General features: G+C 30.2%; 1 protein-coding gene across 1 annotated transcript in view; it reads right to left on the reverse strand.

Annotated features, from left to right (window-relative positions):
* Positions 1 to 6,766: 6,766 nt before the first annotated feature.
* LOC129958989 (uncharacterized) overlaps positions 6,767 to 21,289 on the reverse strand; it is a 325,187-nt gene continuing 310,664 nt past the window's right edge. The window contains exons 23-27 of the mRNA XM_056071757.1: positions 17,076 to 17,290; positions 15,185 to 16,980; positions 13,629 to 13,783; positions 9,838 to 9,924; positions 6,767 to 7,231 (exon numbers count right to left, since the gene is read on the reverse strand). Of these exons, the coding sequence (XP_055927732.1) occupies positions 7,114 to 7,231; positions 9,838 to 9,924; positions 13,629 to 13,783; positions 15,185 to 16,980; positions 17,076 to 17,290 (2,371 nt within the window). The 3' untranslated portion in view covers positions 6,767 to 7,113. The remainder of the gene's footprint in view (positions 7,232 to 9,837; positions 9,925 to 13,628; positions 13,784 to 15,184; positions 16,981 to 17,075; positions 17,291 to 21,289) is intronic.

Raw genomic sequence — 21,289 nt, forward strand, 5'->3', positions numbered from 1 at the left:
GTAAACTTTCCCGCGTCTCGACCATCGCCACCCCCTAAACACCGGGGATTTTGAATAGGACTGACTGATCAATCAAGTAATAAATCTGTCGACGCAGGGCAATTGCCATGCGGTTTTTCAACTAAGAAGTTGGTTTTCGCTCTGAGAACTAAGAACTTCTCTTTTAATCTGCAATGTTTGCAGAAAATAGAATTTGTTCAAAAATAAATTAAAAAAAAAATCCGCAGTATGATTTTATAAATTTTTATTAGTAATAGAAAAATTTGTTTAATAAATTATTTAAAAGGAATTATCATTCATCAAATTGCATTACGAATATAATACATTCTTTTTACTGACATTCAGTGAATTTTACTTAAGTTTTTTCTAATTTTTAGTTGTAAGCCTTTTACTCGCATATTTGGTATTCGAAATGAAAATAGCATGATTTATAGCTCCCTGATTGAAATAAATTATAAAAAAATTATTATTAATTTAAAAATACTACATTCATTTCGGATATAAATCTGTTATAATCTGTTATTGAAAATTATAAATAAAAATTTATAAAAATTTTTTGTTTATTTTTTGATTTTTGTTTTTCATTTCATTTTTTTAAGTTTTGAAAAATAATAAAACAATCTTTTGTCAATATATAGTAGGTGAATATTTTAATGATAATATGTTGATGAAAATATTATTAACTTGAATATTTTTGACTAATTATCTTATTTTGAAATAATTAAAAAATAAGTTGAAATAATAAATTTTTAAAGTTAATTTTAATGCTAAAATAAGAAAACATAGTGTATCCATTTACTCACGAGGCTTATATCTGATAAAAATCATCATTTCATTCATATTTTTAATAAGTGAATATTTTGAATGTCAATTTCTTATATCATTCCTAATTTTGTCACAAATCTTGGTAAAAATGACTTATAGTCAGTGCAGAAATATTTTCATAAATCCAAGCATTTCTCTGCCGTTAAATATTGCGAAGAATCTTTCTTTCATCTAACTCCATCAATGAAATCAAAATTTCAACTGTACCCATTTTATTAAGTTACAACATTATGATTTTTTATGAAAATTCGTAAATTATCTCGTAGATAATTTACGAAAAATGAGACTTAGCTGCATGTGTCCAACAGTTAAGAATTACCCTTTCAGACTCTTGCTTCCATGCTCTTCATTTCTGAACAATTCAAACGAATTTCACTGGCAATATTTATAAGGTATTTCGCTGCATGTGAATTTCAAAAGGTAGATGCACAATAAAATAAATGAAAAACAATCTAGAGTAAGTAATCATAACTTCAATAACGTTTAAAACCAGTGAGTGAAAATTAAGGTATTTATTTCATTGCAACAATAAAAATACTTGCTACAAATTTTGGCACACTCATTAAAATAAAACAAATTATAGATATTAATGAATCTGTAATTATTTTATTATTTTACCAGTTCCTTATTTTTCCAGTTTGTGCAAGAAGGGCAGAAATTCTTCATTTAAATGATCTTATCCTCCGGTCACAAAAATTGGATGGGAGAAAATTTGCTTAACAATGACATTACATATTAAGAAGGTTGTGCTAAATCAGAAATAATATATATATATAAGTTATTTTATATTTTTAAGAAAAATAGAGATAAGCGTGAATTGTTACATCATAGAATTAATTAGCAAAGACAGGTCGGAGAATCATGTTGGTGTGATAAAGCAGCAAGTTATTGGTGGTCTAGTCACAGATGACTCATCGTGGTCTCATGATGTTAAAATGTTCTCATAATGTTAAATGTCTCATGATGTTCTTATCATCTGTAACTACTTTTTATCAAAGCAAAAATAATATTCACAAATAGCTTTTTAAAAATCCAAACGCTACTATTTTCGTAAATTATGAATTTTTAAAGCATAGTAAAAATTTTAATTAAAATTTTTCCGTGGTAATTCGAAGAAAAGTAAATTAACTAATTTGACATTTGTATATTAATTTATCGAATTTAAGCATATTTTACATCAATATATTTCATTATGGAAGTGAAATTAAATTGTCTTCATTGTTGCTTCTATCATTTCAACCTAATTTTTTTCCATTGTTGATATCAAGATATGATCCAACTAATTATTTAATGCTGAGTATCTTTCAGTGGTATGCTTTTGTTAAAAATTCTGTTATACTTTAGATAAAGTTCAAGTGCAGAATCAAGCATTGGTGAAACATTTTTAGCTCATTTTTGAAAATTGCTATTAGGATTGCCCTTAGGAAGTGCATTAGAAATAAATTTCCTAAAGCAAGCAATTTTTCTATTGGAAACAATCTTCAGTAGTATCTGATCAATAGCCGAATTTCAACCAGAATATAAACAAATTTAGTAAGAAAACCCACTTGCATTGTATTAGTGAACAGAGAAATCGAATTTTTTATTTTATTTTTTAGTCATTACTTATTATTGAATATATTAAGAAATACGTCTTTAAATCTTCTATGAAAAAAAACTTTAATGGATATGAAAATCAAAAATAGTAGAGCACACACTTTGTTTGACATAAAATCTAAAACTGATTAAAGAGCAAAGCTTAAAAACTTTTTTTCATAGATTATTGCCATAATACCCACGTTAACTTAATAAAAAGAACACCGCTTTCAGGAGTGATGAATTAATCTTTTGAATCCAAGACTCATAAATTTCAAGAATGGTAAAGATTAAAAGAACTACTCAAAACCTCTTTCAAGAATTAATTCTTGTCTTGCTGAATGCCTAGCAAGGGAAAATATCCTCCCTTTCAATACAAGATTCGTATTAAAAGTACTTCTATTGTACAATCTGCCTGGCGCATGTTCTATATAACCCATTTTGAGACACTAATTTTCCTTGAATAGGCTGTTGTTCACCAGATGTAACACTTCTCTTTGTAATGTAACTTGGGCAACTTTAAGCACTAAACCTACCGACATTTTACTGCTTGATTTGATCGTAAAACTTCTTTTAACAAAGCGAACAAGCCGAAAAACTACTTTCACATAGAGAAACACATGGATTTTCTTACCGAATACTAGCAATTGAAAGGAACCGAGATCCATAGATAAAAAAAGTTCTGAATCCACAGCCTTGTGATACGTTCAAACAGTTAGAAATCGTATCAGCCTTTAATGCATTTATTTAATTTCATTAAATAGTTAATGCTGTTTTATTGCAAAGCAATAATTATAATTGCACAGATACATTCATTAATTCTATTCTTCAAAGCAATATCATACACATCATCCAATTTTGAAGAATATAAATAAATGTTTTCCATTTATTAAATATATTTTCTTTCTTTCATATGCCAAACTTTTTTTAATAGTCCTTATTATTACCAAGTAATTTTTTTCATTTACGCTTTTCGCAGCCCGTCACAAGACACAACTCTTCCTCCCATTTGAATGTGCTTTGATTTTTTTATAGAGATTTTAAATATATATTTATAATATAATTATATATTTTAAAGATATAATTTCTAAAAAAATATTTTTTTATATTTATAAAAAAAGCGGTTTTTTTTATAACCTGAGCCCTCTCCCCCCCTCCCAAAAAAAAAACGAAAGACAAATATGATTTGCAAAAACCAGTGAACAACGCTTGTATTTAAATAGTGAAATAAAAAATAATATTAAGCAGTATAAGAGAATAATAGTAACTACATTTATCAAGATACTTTAAATAAAAACGTCTATAAAAAAATTAAAATCGCTTTTACTAAAAACTCATTCTAAACAGTAAAAAATAAATAATTAGATCCAAAAATTTTCAAATTTGCCTTTCATTACGTATTAAATGCTTGGCCAAAATCTATATACAAAGCTTAAACAATAGTTAAAATTACATTTATAAATAAATATTTGTCTCGCTTAATAATTGGGATGAAAATAAATTTAAAAATTTTATATAAGGATTTGTTTTTTTATATTTTACAGCATTTTAATAAAAGTATTATTAAAAGTTCAAACGTACTTTTTTGCGAACTAATCACAATCATTAACTGTTATACATGATTATGACATGTAAATATGAGGGATTCCCTACCTTTAATAAGTATAATAGTTTTCATTTGGATATTAAATTTGTGGCGAAATAATGAAATATCCAAATCAGAAATGAAGTATACAGCTCATATCACCAATCGATCCTGCAATCGCGAATTCTTACGAAAAGCGTTATTTCCCCTTTTCGGGAGTTCGTTCCCCTAATTGGATGGACCACCCAAATTCTAACTGTCAGCGAAAACCACAAAATGACCTTAACAAGCAGATGACCCACCCCGTTTATTGCATTTAAGGGGGAAAGCATTGACGACTTTCTACGTTGGAGCCGGGTTAATAGCAGGAACGAGCAGGAAAGCAACTTCCTACGTTCCAGCCGGGTTCAAAACAGTTTTCGGAAAGCAACTTCCTACGTTCCAGCCGGTATTCAAGAGACACGTTGGAGCGACTTTCTACGTTCCAGCCGGTTGAAGGGTTAATAGAATAGATAATACTTGGGTTGTAGTAAAAAAGTTTTGGATTCCATTTAACTATGTATTCTAACAAATTGGATTATGTAAATCGATATGAATCATCTGAAGAAACTTTATTTGTTTTTGAATTTATCTCTTTTTGCCTGTTCTACAAATGAAAAGCAGAAAGCTATAAACAATATCTTCAAAAATATGTAGAATAGCCTCTCTTTTCATTCAAGTTATTTAAGCATGCGCTACACCTTGATGTTATTAATTTGAAATTCATTGTAAAACAAGAATAATTTCATAGAATTTATTAATAGAATAGATAATACTTGGGTTGTAGTAAAAAAGTTTTGGATTCCATGCAACTATGTAGAATAATAAATTGGATTATGTAAATCGATGTGAATCCTCTGAAGAAACTTTATTTGTTTTCGAATTTGTCTCTTTTGCCAATGTTGCAAATGAAAATCTGAGAGCTATGAATACTATCTTGAAAGAAATGTAGTCTGGCCTCTCTTTTCATTTAAGGTGCTTAAGCGTGTGCTATATTTTGATGTTATAAATGTTAAACTCGTTGTAAAACAAGAATAATTTCATGGAAGGTATTATTAGAAATATAATTCTTGGACTGTAGAAAAAAAGTTTTGGGTTCCAATTAACAATGTAGTATAACAAATTTTATTATGTAAATCGATTTATTAAAAATTTGTCTCAAATTTTCGGAGTGCATTCGTTGTAAAATTAAAAACAGATTTAGTTATATTTATTCATTTCAATTGTGCTTATTTCTGAATAAATTGATATTTTTGGTGATAAAACAATGATATTCATTTATAAAATTTTCCTTGGTTAAAGCATAACATAAAAAAATTTGCTTCAAAATTGTAGTTTTGAATTGGAATAAAGGTTTTTTGTTTTGTTTATTTGTGTTTGAATTCATTATATTTTGATATTTTATAAATTTGATGAAGTATTTTGTAAATATAGTAAAAGAAATTAGCAATTATAGACAAGACAGCATTATTCCCACTAATGGAAATTTCCTTATTGATTTTCATTAATGATTTCAATATATCTGTATAATTTTGATGGAATACTTTACTGACATAGTACAAAATATCAATAGTTTCAGATATAGATAATATCATTTCCATTAATGGGAAAAATGAATTTCTCTAAAAGCGATTAAATCATATTTTAAAACATCAAGAAATAAGAGAAAATTATCAAAAATGGATCATTACAGTGTCTTTTTCCTTTTGAAATTCTGTTCTTTCGAAATACTAAGTACAAAATATTAGGTATTATCTTTTTGTATTTTATAGATAATAAGGAATTTAATTTTAATAAATGATTTCTGAGCTTATTTCTATATTAAAATTATTGAAACAACTTTATTAAAGATTAGGAGCATTACGAATAAAAAAAAAATACATGAAGTTTGATGCTAAATTTGGCTTTCATTCTTTTCATTAAATTTTAAAGTTCAGACAAACATTATTTGACTTCAAACAGGAAATTTCTACACATTTATAAATACACATTTTAAGGGTTCGAAATTGAACAATTTTATATTTCCGATGCTAAAAGAACGATATTCTTTAGTTATAAATTTTTTTGCAAAAACAAATTTTCAAAAATAAAATTAGGATCGAAAGTTTTGTTCTGAATGAAAACACTTTCTTTCATTTTTAATTAACAAATTTAATTTAAATATATATATATTTTTAAAGAAGCGATTTTATCCTAAAAAATAAGAGGGCTCTTTATATATAAAAATTTTATTCGTAAACCATCTGAAAATGGATATATCAACTGGATTCTTCATGGTAAATAATAATGCAAGAAGAAATAATACATTTAAACTATTGAGCTGTGCTCTTAAGGAATAGGAATTCATTCTTATTCTTAACATGTTTTGTTTCAATCTTATTACATGAAATTCGTTTAATCAACTGTATTGGAAAGCAATGCAAAAGTGTACACAAATTAAAATATGTAATTTGTTTTTCTTTTCCTTGACGAAATTATTTTATAAATTCTCATTTTAAAAGAAATAATCCAACTGAACACTTTTTTTATTCATCAGAATGTGCAATTATCCTCATAATTCCCCGGTGTGTTTTAAAATTTAAATAACTAAAAATGTTGATTTCTCTTGCAACAAATACAGAGTCTTAACATAGGAAATATATTTATTATAACATTCGAGCAAATAAGAATGGCACGTTTAACATCAAAGACACAAGCATACAGACAATAAGAATGTTTTTTTTTTGGGGGGGGGGGGGGGGGTTGTCTTCTGTTTTGGCGAAGGAGATTAAACATGTCTAAGAAGGTGCGAATGGGAAAGCGAATGTGTAGTATCCAACGTTGAGCAAAAAATCGAGCGAAAATTTCGGTCGTTAGTGTTTTTATAGGGGTATCCGAGTAGCATCTGAACTGCTACCAGGTCCATAAAAAAGTAAAGTTCTTAAAAAAATACATTTTTTTCTCCATGCCAGGGCCAAATGAAATGTTTACAGAGTCATTTTTTTTTTCGAAACTGAAGGCCTTCATGCCTGTGGATGATTGTAAGTCTGCAAGATAAAAACCAATTTAAGGAAAATAAAAGCGTTTGACGAAATCACAGAAGAAGGAGATCACTCTTTGTTGAATGCTTCCCATTCGGACACATCAGCTGAGGAGCTTTGTTGAAGATTTCTGGGACTTTCGCTCTGTCTTCCCAGAAGCACCGTCGTCTCACTACTGGAATCGTCACTAAGAACAAGAAGGGAAGGTGCATGAGGGAAAGATTATATTCAACTTCTCATCAATGAAAATGAATGATCTAACAAGGACACTCTTTGGAGAATGTGTTTAATGTTAATCATTTTTGCCCCGCCGTTAACAGGACTCATTTAACTGAACATTGATTTTTCATTGTCATTTCAAATACCTAAAGGTTTTTTGGATTTCTAAATCCATCAATCTATGTTATAAAAGGGCCCATTATGCACTGCACTTCGAAGAAATCTTGATATTGATAAAACAATTTAAAAAAGCTGCAAATCCGACATTACTCCTTACCGAAATTCAAAGTGTCTAAACTTTATATCTACGAGTAATGCAAAATCTTTCACATAATTTCTTAATATGATAATATCAACGACCATCTTAGTGCTATAAACAAAAGCAAGTTTTGATATCTGCACGTGATGAGCCTTTCGATGGTATGCTTCAGTAGTCAAAGCAGCGAAAGGTGACATTTTTTTTATATATATAACATATCTGTACAATGAAATGAATATAACAGAATACATGAAAAACTATTTGTTTGAATCAATAGTGTGAATCATGCACTAGAATTTCCTAGAGAGTTCTGCCAGCTCTCCATCCTGTTGATAAATTTATCTCATCGCTAGAAAAGTGTTGCATATTATTCTTGAAAGATATAAGATGGCATAATTTGCAGCTCTATGCAAAGTGAAACCTGTAATTTTGAAAAGTATTTAAAGTAGAAGACCAAACCATCAAATTGATTTTATATTCTTTTAAGCTCCAGGCCACCAAAGTATAAGTATTGTGCATTTAAATGACATAAAATTTAACATAAATAAACCTGGACATTTGAAAGTTTTCTGAGATTAAGAAAATAATGCCAAGGTTTTGTATTTAGTATTCTACATTACTTTCTCACCGAATGAGAAACATTTACTTGAGAAAAACTAGAAAGAAATGAAATACAATAGAGCCATTCTCTAAATTCCATATCATGAATACACCTGAGGTGACAAAGGTCATGGGATACCTTCTAATAGTTGTCGTACCTACTTGTGCCCGGAGAAGTGCAGCAGTTCATCATGGTATAAACTCAAGAAGTCGTTGAAAGTCCTTTGTAGAAATATTGAGCCATGTTGCCTCTATAGACGACCATAATTGGTGAATTGTTGCCGGTGAAGGATTTTGTGCACGAACTGACTTCTTGATTATGCCCCATAAATATTCGATGGGATTCATGTCGGGCGATCTTAGTGGTGACTAAATAATTCGCTGGAATTGTCCAGATTACTCTTCAAAAAATCACGATCAGCTGTGGCCTGTGACGTGATGCATTGTCATTTATAAAAATTCCATCGTTATTTGGGTACATGAAGTCCATGAATAGATGCAAGTGATCTCCAGGTAACCGAACAAAACCATTTCCAGTCAATGATCAGTTAAGTTGGACTAGAGGACTCAGTCATTTCAAATAAAAAACAGTCCGCAACATTATGGAGCAACCACCAGTTTGCATAGTACCTTCTTGATAACTTGGGTCCATGGCTTCTTGGGTCTGCACCATACTGGGACGCTACCATCAGATCTTACATACTCAAATCGTGACTCATCTGAACAATCCACGATTTCCCTGTCATCTAGGGTCCAATTGATATAGTCACGAGCCCAGGAGAGGCACTGCAGGCAAAGCCGTGCTGTTAGTAAAGGCACTCGAGTCGATCTTCTGCTACCATAGCCTATTAAAGCAAAATTTCGCGGCCCTGTCCTAAGGACACATCATACCTTGATTCCTGCGGCTATTTCCAGCAGTGTTAGTTATTTGTTAGCAGTTACAATTCTACGCAATCATCTCTGGTCTCTATCATTAAGTGCACACAGTCGGCCATTGCCTTGTCCACTGTAAGAGGTTACACCTGAAATTAGGTATTCTTGGCACATTTTTGATTCTGTGGATCTCGGAATGTTGAATTTCCTAATGACTTCCTAAATGGATTGTCTTATGCATCTAGCCCCAAGTACCATTCCGCGTTCAAAATCAGATAATTCTCATCATGCGGCCATTCTCACCGCAGATATTTTTTCATATAAATCACTTGAAGGCAAAAGAAAGCTTTGCTAATGCACTGGCCTTTATACAATTTGTACACGATACTACTGCTTTCTGTATATTTGCTTATTGCTGTTCCATGACTTTTATTACCTCAGTGTATGAAAACATTTGCTTTCTCACTACCTTTACATTAAACCAGTATCACACTTTTGGTAGACAAGTGCTAAAATAAAGAAAAGATATTCTGATCATAAAAGCAAGATTTGGGGTCACAGTATCCATCCGTCTTAAAGTCTGAAAATTATGGCAATGAGAAATATTTTTAACGAAATGACTTAAAAAAAATATTCAATTAGCAGCGTAAATGAGCAAAAAGCAACGTCAGAGTTTAATTATATTAAAAGATATAGCTTTTTGGCGTATACTTTTCGCCATTTGAAAGAACACTTTTTGTTTTTCTGATCTTCAATCTGTAATTTATACTGTGGTTATATGATTTAAAGTAATATCAAGAAGAGTGTTCATTATCAGAAGAGTCATCAGAATTTTATATTACCTGGGTTCGTCCTCAATTACAGCTTCTTGTCTCCTGAGATAGGGATGATCTTCTGATGACCGCGTCACTTCCTCTTCGGAATCGATTCTGCAAATAGCGATGGAGATAATAAAGTTTTCTCTATAGTTTTAAATATAATAATTTTTTTTTATATAAAAACTGATTTGATAATCTTAAAATTGTTTTAAATTAGTCTGGATATTTGCATTTCTCATTTATGTTTAATTGAATATATATGAATTTGAATCTTCGATTATTGGTAAGTGTTAAATAGAAATATTTCTTCTGGAAAAAATGACCAAAATAAATAATAGTACTTCAATTACGATAAAACAAATGATGGATACTTCTGATTTATTCAGAATTGAAAATTTAGAAGAATGAAAGTGCTTAAATGTAGACTGATAGCTAATAAAGTAGCAATATCTCGAGCACGCAGCCTTTTCGATTGAAATGATAAGCTTCTTATTTAAGACGTTCATGAAACAGGAAATAAAATTTTTTTCAAAAAAGTTACCAAAACAAGGAAAAGATGCGTTTTGTAATAAATTCACATGGAAACAATGGTAGAATGAACAAACAAATCATATAAAATGTAGTTAAATTATTTATTATTTTCTATTAAAACAATAAATATACAAAAACAAAATAAAAAATAAATTTATAGAACATAAAACACGATTTTTTTTATATTTTTCCAAAATCTACCACCAAACTCTTATGCATAAGTCATAATTAGATAGCCATAAACATATTTGACGTCGGAAAGGATAGAAGATAGTTGTGTCTTATTCGTAGCATGCATGCACTCCATACCAGCAGTTCATTACTACATTTAGGTTATCGAAATGCGTACAAAAATATATAGACCACATACAAAATGCATAAATTACGGACGATATCACTGGGACTGGACAGTAATTGGATATAGGAATCTAGTTTAAATTAATAAATTCAGGATTGTGATTCATTACTTTAATGATGAAGTCAGGATAAAAAATAGTAATCTTATGAATGAAGACTTGGTTACCTAAATGATTGTTGGGCAAAAATAATGAAAAGACGATGAGTGTTTACCAAGAGAAATACCATGATAAGGTATACTTTGTTCACCTCAGGTAATCCATAGGCTGCTATAATATTGAAGCTTATCAACCCTAATGAAATACAGAAGAACACTTGTCCTATCTACGCAGCATATCCTAAACCATAGTGAAGTGTAATAACTGATACAATGAAATACAGAAGAACACTTGTCCTATCTACGCAGCATATCCTAAATCATGGTGAAGTGTAATAACTGATACACTCGTAATTTCTTTCCGGCTATTAGTTTGGCTACATTCCCGTTTTCATTGACTTTATATTAATTACTTTGAATTAATATAAACACTCCTTCGTTATTACAACAATATTTAAAACCTTTTATTAATTTTGCTGTTATAAATGATAGATAATTGTTTTGGGCAGAAAAAAAAACATATTTCAGAATACATTTTTAAGCCAGTGTCCCTGTATTAATTAAATAGGTCTGCCAAAGCTAATGAGTAGACTAAACATCCTTCAAAACATGTTTATTTAACACGATTAAAATGCAGAAAATTTAAAAAACTGATTGGGAATACAAAAGTAAAATGCTTAGTGAAAGTTTAAAAGCAATTTTTAAAATCTCTCTTGTAGCACTATTTGTTTCTCAGTTGAGGAACCGTCAGTAAATTAGAGAATCCAGACGACATGATACTGATATTACAGTATTACGTTCCTGAGATTTCCTAGCGCCTGTCTACTGATTATATATTACTCTCTATTTGTGGCATATGAAACCAGTTTAATTTTATTAATTTTGAGTTTATAGTAGTTAAAAAGAAATTTTACATTATCTTTTGGGGCACAACTCATTTCTGATCTGACATCAGTGAATTAGGAATCCTAGAAGAACTAATGGTTTCTAGACTAATGCTGTCGTGTGTTTTTTAACCAGTTTTCTAAACTATTAAACCTTTCCGTTAAAAATTGTTTGAAGTTTATTATCTGACTTAATTTTGTTGATAAATAATATAAGCCCTGATCTTTAAATATAAATGAGAAATATTAGAGGAAATTTGTCTATAAATCATTCGGATGTATAATTATAGTAAAATATTAGATATTAACCTTTCAAGCATCGACTTAATTATATTCATTGATTTTAAATATTAAGAAATTAACTTATAAAACAGAAAAATCACCATTCTCATATTAAATCCAAACATTGATATCTTTAGAACATTTTACATATGAAATCTTAAGAAATTAAAAATGATACAAATGAATAACAATAATTTTCTTTTAAAATGAAGATGAAAAATGGAAAAGCCCAGCTCTGCCGCTTAAGAATTAAGAAAGAAATCAAGTAAAGTGAAGAATAGCTGTATTGATAAACTAGCACTAAAGTATACGTCTATTAATGAGCATTAGATAATAGCATCTAAAAAATACTATTTAAATATCGAAAAAAAGCAACACGTTTGTTTAGTAAAAAGGAAATTAATCCCAGTGTGTAGCAATTTTAAGCAAGAAAAAGGGGAAATATACAAGCCTTATTGACCAATGGACTAAATTCTTCTAATGATAGTGAAAATTATAAATAAACTAAGCCAAGGAAGATTTGAACTATAGCTGGGATTCAGCAAAATCTCTAACATTGTATTGAATAACTCGTGGCTATCAAACTTCATAACTTACCATTTTAAAAAGATGTTTCTCTTCAAAACATAGAAAAATATTAAATATCAATCGCTCTTTTTCTGAAAAAGTTAAAAATCGAAAAGTAGTAAAGAAATATTAAAGAAAACGAGTTCAATGTTTTGTAAAAATAAAATATAAGCTTCCATAATATGAAACAAAGCATAGAAATATCTATAAACTAAAGCATTAAAAGTAGAATTTATTTTTACTCACATTGGGATTACCAAAATATACGCACATTGAGATTGAAGAGTTTAAAATTTTCCGTTTTGAATAAACAAACCTTGTGAAGAAAGGTGATGAATAAATCAGTTTTAATTCCTTTGACTATGGTGAAAAAATTGCTTCTATCATTGTTTATTTCTTTATGTTAACAAGAATTTTTATCGAGGAGATCCATACCAGCAATCTGCGTTTGTCATAATTGAAAATTCCAATTCTTTTTATTCTCAAAGATGTCATCATCATCTCGTTATCATCATTGGTCTTTTAGAGAAGATATCTTTTCTTGTTGTAATTTAATACAGTTATACTGCTCTAAACATATAGTGTAATAGAGAAAAATAGAGTAAAGAAAATTAAAAGAAAGGAAACAAGAAATAAGAAAAAAAGTAAGAGTAAAATTGCTTCGAAAGCATTTTAGTATTATAAATAAAAACAATTCATTCTTTGTTTCAAAGCAATTTTCTTCATAATTAAGGCAGAGTTGTTAATATCAGACAATTATAATATACACAATGTCATTTAAATTTTAACATCCTGCATTAGTGTAGAGATTCCAATTCTTAAACTCATTACTTGATGACTATACTAGCGTGTAATCGAAATTAAATTAAATTAATAAATTAAATGAAATCTAAGCTCAAAAATATTCAGAACTGAAACATATCAAAAGTGAGGGTAGAATGGATTAAAAAATTCCATCTTCATAGAAAGGAAACAAGTTAAATGAAAATGTTTAAAAAAAATGTTAATGTTAAAAATGTAAATTAATGCCATATCTGCCTCTATGCCATTAATTTACGGAATAAAGATAGTACACTATTCAAATTGATTTAACTTACTGTAATACAGGCGACTTGATTTTTGTCTTCAAATCAATTTTTATTTTTGATAAGTTGCCGCTAGTCTCGTCAACACTATTTATCCTGGAACATTGACTTAGAGGTGGAAATGATCGAGTGTGCTCCAGAGGCAATTTACGCCGGTTACAAGCTGCCTAAAATAAGAAACATACATTTTTGATTAATAGGCAAATATCACTGTTTTTTCAGCTGAGGAGCACACATTTTTCTTTTATTATACGATCTTTCATACGAAGATATTTAATCAGAGAATATTGCAAATATAATATAGTTGCTAGCTATTCTAAACTGAGGGCATTTACTACAGGAAAAATAATTAGGAAAAATTATTCTGCATTTTGAAATTCTATAACAAGATGAAATATCTGAAAATGTGAATAGTAAAAAATGAATAGAATATGAATAGAAAAAAATTCAGCAATAAAGGGGTTTAAGTAATTTTGTTTTAATGTAAAACTATTGGAAATGAGAATTAAGCATTTGCTGTATGATATTAAAATATATAAAATATTTGCTATTTAAATATTTATTACAGTATAATTTCATTGTTTTATCATGTGCATAAGGATTTTCATATTTCAACTAAGAGATAAATATTTCAACTTCATTTCCTACTAAAGGCGATCTTCAGTTCCTTTCTAAAAACATTCAATATCATAGATTTCGTATAAGCATATGTTAGAAGTTTTAAAAGATTGAATCTGACAAATTTTGCCTGATAATTATTTTAGCACGAAAAATGCATTTATGATTTCTTTCATAATATTTATTATGCACGAATAAGTAATGCGGAATGAGAAAATTATGTTATAGCTCCATGTAATCTCTGTAGAACTGAAATATTATAAACAACAAATACTGCACAGTATTCACCTTGACGAGGCTGTCTCATGGTGTTTGAAGAAAGGTTGAAAATTTTAATTATTGAAACCATACCAAATGATCATGCTAATTTTATTAATATTTTATTAAAATTTATATTTAAGGATACTATAAAGAAAATCTACCATCATTTTCGATTGATATATGATTTTTTTATTAAATTGATCCAAATTATTCATATCTAAGAAAAGATAATAGCCGGTAAAAAGTAACCATAGTTCATTATATTTCAATAGCTAATATGTCATGTCTGGAGGATTTGTAAAAAATTATAAATAAAGGTGAAAAAAGTGTTGGAATTAAGTTACAAACACTTCATAATCAAGACATTAATCAAATAATTTATACTAGCATAAATTTCTTAAAAATTTGAGCAAATGGAAATTATATATTTTATTATTGATTCTACTGCAACAAATGTTTGTGCTTAAAAGTTCATTTATGCGATTTCGGAATCTCGCATTATTTTAAAAAGTTTTCTTTTAGTATAGCCGGTTCTTATATTCTTAATTTAACCTACCAAAATGGATAGTAAATATTTAAAATCGAATACCAGATAAATAAAGCTTAAACTTAATAGAAATATAATTAGTTATTATTGTAATAACGACGTATAATTTTGAAAGGTAATATTTTTACGAGAAGTTGCTTACTTTTTCTGACATTGTAGAGTCTCTTGTTGAAGAAAGAGATTCCGAAGAGGAAGACACTGGTGATCTAGAGTCCATGGGTGCAGAGTCCCCATTACTTTCGGACAAAGGACTAGAACGCCCTGTAGCATCCGAACTCTTGTCCGTTTTGGGTCCACTGCTATCTTGGGATGGCATGGAAACCAACCCAACTGGTTTCTGAACCCCCGCAACAGCATCGTGCTTTTTTGAACGTCGGCTTTTCTGTCTAGCTCCCAAGAAAGATTCTGAATCATCGCTTTCCGATGACGAAACAAGAGGTCCACTCATGCTAGTACGTGACGAATTACGAGGAATTCGAACTTCTAAGTTTTCTTGAGAATCTTTAATTGGTGTACCAATCGGAGATAAGACAGGACTTCTACGATGTTTCTCGCCATACTTCTTCGGCTTTTCAGTTTTTCGGGTTCCTGCTCGTGGACTTCCTTTGAAATTAGCTCCATTTCCCGATTTACAGCCAACTAAGCAAGCATGTAATTCTGGTTTTCCAGGTTCCATTAACAAACCAGAAGATTGTAATTGAGTCTTTTCTTGCTCTCCGGCTACATACATATCCACATCCCAAGCAGTGTTCAATTCATTCTTCCGACCTTTGAATTCTCCAGTATCCATTCCGATACCTTCATCATCTATTGAGTCATCTGTGCTGGTAGTTTGATATGAATTTCGTTTACCGAGTGTTCTGTGCTTTCCTGGAGTCCAAGCTGAGGAAATCGCTGGAGAATTCTTTGGTTCAAACATCCCAGGAGAAGGTTGGTTTGGTGTATGACAGTGGCATGCGATTGTTTGAGGAAAAAAGTAAGTCTTTTCATTAGCTGCAACACTTAGGTAAGCCATTTGCAGAGTATGGGGCTTTTTGGGGGATTGCAGCTCGGTTTTATGTGTGCAGTTGGGTCGGTGATGATGATCCACTTCATCAGAAATGGGACTGCTAGAATTGCATCTAGATAGACCTGGGCTCGATATTGATGAATATCCCGATGTGCTTAGATTAGACTCGGAAATAGTTCTATCCGTAGAAGAGGAAATGACTGCAAGAGGGCTTAAATACATCATGGATTTATTTGGGTTCGGAGTTCTGGGTGGACTAGCTTCATCTGAATCTAACGAATTCATGTTACTAATTAAAATTTTTGGCGGGGGTAAATCTACCGAAAGTTTTCGTGGTTGAATGAAGTCTTTTCTACTCGGAGAGCAATTTTCAAATCTACCTTGTGGGAAATTTGGACTTTCACTTGAACTTTGTGGCTCATCCGATTCTGCAGAAATCACCTGAATTGCAGGAATCGTTTTAGGCACTTCAAGGTAGGAACTGTTTTGTGATATGATTGGGCTCAGAGCTGTGAAATGTTCGTTATTAATGCTTTTAGATTCGATATCACAGTCTTTAGCATCCGATTCAGAATCTGGCTTGTTGTCTGATTCGCATTTGTCGATCGTTATGCTGATTGATACAGGATTGGGATGCTCGGTTTCTGAAGGATTGTTATTGGCTGAATGAGATGGGATTGATGAATGATCAGGAGATTTCTCCACTTCTTCTACAATGTCTGGAATACTTGAATTGCTAAAATTAGCGGGAATTGGTGATATATCCGCCTGGATTTCGCTTGTGTTCGGTTCCCCATCCAATGTGCTCCCTGATGATGAGGGTGAGACGCATTCACCGGAATTTTCCTCATTGCGCTGGACATTCGAAAATGACCGACGCAATGATCTGGGTGACGGCATGTTAATGAAACTGGTTTCTTTTACCTGACCTACAAATAGATATTATGCATTCAGATATGAGAAACAAATAAAAATTTTAAAAGAGTTTAGAAGAATAAAAGGAATAAACAAAAATATTTATTGCCTTCACAATCTGTACTGTTTGTCCTTCTAGCTTCCATCGCCAATTTTCTTTCACTCATGCGGATAAATTCATCTAAACTCATTCGTCTAGATACAGGCTCTTTGGATGGCGTGACCAATGAGGATAAGATACGGGACGTTTCGGACGTTTCATCACCTTTCCTCGCAGCTTCTTCTTCCCTGGATAATTCAGCTTGACCATCTCCACTAGTACTACTAAAAATATTTAAATTTCTTTATGAGCAAAAGTTTTTGGATCTATAAATTATTTATTTCAAGTCTATTATAAAATATGTAAGAAAATTAAATCTTTAGATTTTTTTTTTCAAATGCATCGTATGCAATGACGCACCGCATGCATATTGTAAAAAAGAATTCTTAATCATTCTATAATACCTCACAAGTGGAATTTTATTTTCAAAGGAATAGTTTTTCAAACTCCATAAGTAATGACACGCCCGAAATGAACCTAAAAGTATATAAGTAAATTTTTGCCGATGTAAGCATGTATTTTTAACACAAAATTTTAACACTGAATCAAAATTAATCTTCTGAAAAGAAGTGTAAATTTATGTAAAGGTATTGTGAATAACATATATGAAATTTCGAATTCTTTTTGTTAATGCTTCTTTTTATATTTTAAAAGAATAATATTTTTACAGGGCTGTAAGAGAGCTTTTACAGAGCTTGTATTTCAGAAAGCTTAAGAAAATCAAACATAACTAGTACAGCATTACTTTTAAAAACTTTTAATATATTAAACTAACTATTCATTTTCTTAGCAAAAAGATTATAAATTAAGACAACGATAAGTTTTTATAGAAGTCTAACTACAAAATACTTTTATAAGGTCATACAAAATCTCAATTAATTAATCTGAAATTTGTTGGCTTTTATCAATTTTTTTACACCATATCAGATATTTTGAGGCTGATAAGTGGCTCTTTTAATGATTTGTGCATATACAGGGTGGGTAAAAAGTCCGTAAAAACTTTAAAAATTTATACAACCCAGAAAATTAAGCAGAATAAAAAGCGGTTGGCAGGTTTAGCATCGATAAATCACGGGATTTTTTTTTAAGGTAAGGAAAAAACAGCCGATAGGTGGCGTTTTGTACATAAGTGAAAGAAAAGATAGACAAATAAAAAAATAATGTTACAAATCATTTATTATAGCAATGTTTGTTCCACATTTAGACGACATTTCCACATTTAGATTCTGATGCTAATGTTTCCATTTCGGTTGCAACGCGGGCTGAACGTGTCAGAATTAGACTCGGTCGTCAAGACCTTACTCGATCCCCCAGCGAACCAGTTTTCTCAAATCGCTGAATAAGCTTTATGAGGCCTGACACTGTTAAAAGCCCTTTTCCAAACTTCACATTTTTCTGAAGTTGGAATTTACGCAGTGTAACAGTCGCTTATTCCTGGTTCATGTAAAACAGCTTCACCAACAAAGCTATATCTTTCCCACTCAGCATTCTTGTTCTCTTACATGGCATGCAACGGAGAACAGGTTCTGGGTAATGACATGGTTCACGGAGCAACTAGCCCCAGTTGGATGGCTTAATCTCTGGTAAATTAAAGACTTTCATAAAGCCTGGCTTTCAGTAGTTGACGTAATCATCTTCGAAAGTCCAGGGATTTTCTTGTATAGTACTTGCAGGAGAGATGCTAGGATCTCAAGTTCTTATTGACCGTCAGGATACAACAAGGAATGGAGGTGTGCTGCTAGGGCAAGTAAGTTTTAAATATGGCAAAAGTTAAGATATGAAATAAATTGTAAATAACGGAGAACTGGTTCTGGATCAAGAGGGTAAGTATTTATATTTACATGTCTCATTTGCATATTTCCATCTAAGTCTTTCATACCAGAGCCATCTGTCGGCTGTTTTTTGAAGTTTTTTTCTAATCTTAAAAAAATTCCATGACCTATCAATGCTAAACTTGCAAGTCATTTTTTATTTTCGCTATTTTTTCGAGTTTTATGAATTTTTAAAGTTTTTACGGACGTTTTGTCCACCCTATATTAGAATGCTAAACAGTAGAATTTTCTTTAAATCATTTGATAAGGAAATTTAGTATTTATATAATGTACAAAAATGCTGTTTTTCACCTGTTTACTTTAACAGAATTGTAAAAAAAAAGTGATACATAGAAAAATATATTTAAAAGATTTTTTTCTTGCAGTCCGTTTCGTTTAAAAGAAATTCCGAAAAAACTCCATGATCACTGAATCAAAATTACTAAATAAATTCATAAAATGTAGCCAATAAAGGAGTGTTAATTCATAATTTTTTTACATAAGTGAAACATTACAATAACTTGTAATTTATATTTCATCAGTTGATTCAAAATACTTATTCTTTAAAATTTCATCTCATGAGGTAATTTTTTTAACTAGTCTCCATTGTAAATTTTAAGCAGTATTCAAAATTGCCACCCAAAATATATAAAATATCTCCACTAAAAAATATTTCCGCATTTAAATTAATTATATGCATCCGTTCTATTTCAAATGTTTTGAATGTATTATAAACAAACTGCAACAAAAATAGCATCACTTTATTATTTATAATGAGCATACGCGAAGAAAACGACACGTGTTATACAAACATTGCCAATGTAAAAAAAAAAGATATGTGATATTTTAAGAGATAAATGTGAAATTGTACTTGATTGTTTCAGTATCCTAAGAAGACCACTTTTCGATGATTCTATCTCCCTTAGGGGTGAGACGCGCGGAAGGGTGTGCGTATTTCCAGAATTTACTTTATTGTTAAATGTGAACATCTCTTCTTTTCATCTTTCCTCTCACTATCACTCATCTTTTCACTCTCCTATCACTTTACTCGTCTTTCCACTTTCCTATTTTTTCGAATTCATCCCACTCTAACGCATGCGCAAAAGAGCGGAGCGGGGTTAGAATCCTTTGGAAAACGGTACTTAAGGACGGATAGTAAATTTTGAGTCCATTACGTAACTTGATAGATGTCTTTATATGCTTGGTTTATCACAAAAAACATTTCATCGTAATTACTTTTAGCGTTTATTTCAAAATAGAGAATGAATATTATATATATATATATATATACAATTATTTTTCTTCTATTCTACACATCCGAAAAGAGGGAAAAGTGCTGTACACAAGCTGTATAATGTGAAAGGAGAGAATTTTTTTTTTAAATATCAAGCAGAGTGAAAACTAGTTTACTAAATTTCGCCCAGATGATATTGAGATTGATAACTCAAAATAAAAATATTAATCGATTCCAGTCAGTAAAAAGTGACAGAACAAATTAACAAAAATCTTAAGGTACCAATACCGATCGTTGAAACGTTTATGAAAAAAAAAAAAAAAAAAAAAAAAAATGTGAGAAAGCTTTATTTAGGAATTACTGTAATGTCGTTTCAGTTATTTTTCTTACAACATTCAGGATATTTTCTCCAAAACTCTACACTAGAAGTATTCTAAAAAATACTTGATTCATAAAAGTCAAAAAAAAAAAAAAAAAAAAAAAAAAAAAGAAAGAAAGAAAGAAAGAAAAGAGAAAAAGAGCGCTAGGACGCACGATAGTTGAAATCCGTACTTATTAACTTATTCAGATGACTCTTAGTGAGCATTTTTCTATTATAATAGAATTTTGAAATTTTTCGGAAACTTTGTTGATCAGCGTTGACAGCAGAAAAACGTGAAGGGTATTTAATTTTTTTTCCTATAAACAACATTAAAACAAAACTTTCTTAAAATGTCTGGAAAAAAGGGTTAATAACAACTACCTTTAAATGTTGTATAATCGCTTTTCATTCATTACTCCATTCCTATGATCGAAGATCAGATATTTGTCTTTAATATTTTCGTTCATATTGAGATGACAGTAATTCGAATAAATACAAAACACTACATAATCCACCACAACATTTTGATATTCAATTCTTTAAAATCTATTCTAGAGTGAAAGGATTTACAATTGTGAAAATAAAACATATAATTCAGAAAAATATGTAAAATCCGTTATTGCAAAACAGCTTTTAAAGTTAAAAAAATGAAGCGTTACGAATTTTTCAAAATAAATATTACTTAATGGTGAAATTCTATTTTTAAAAACCTGCATTTTAAATATATTTATCATTGCATTAAGAAATATTAGCATTGTTTGAAAAAGATCATTATAAATAGCACCGTTTAGCAGAGTATTTTAGTTATTTGAGTCGA

This window comes from Argiope bruennichi, chromosome X1 (assembly GCF_947563725.1).
Source record: "Argiope bruennichi chromosome X1, qqArgBrue1.1, whole genome shotgun sequence".
Taxonomy (NCBI): Eukaryota; Metazoa; Arthropoda; class Arachnida; order Araneae; family Araneidae; genus Argiope; species Argiope bruennichi.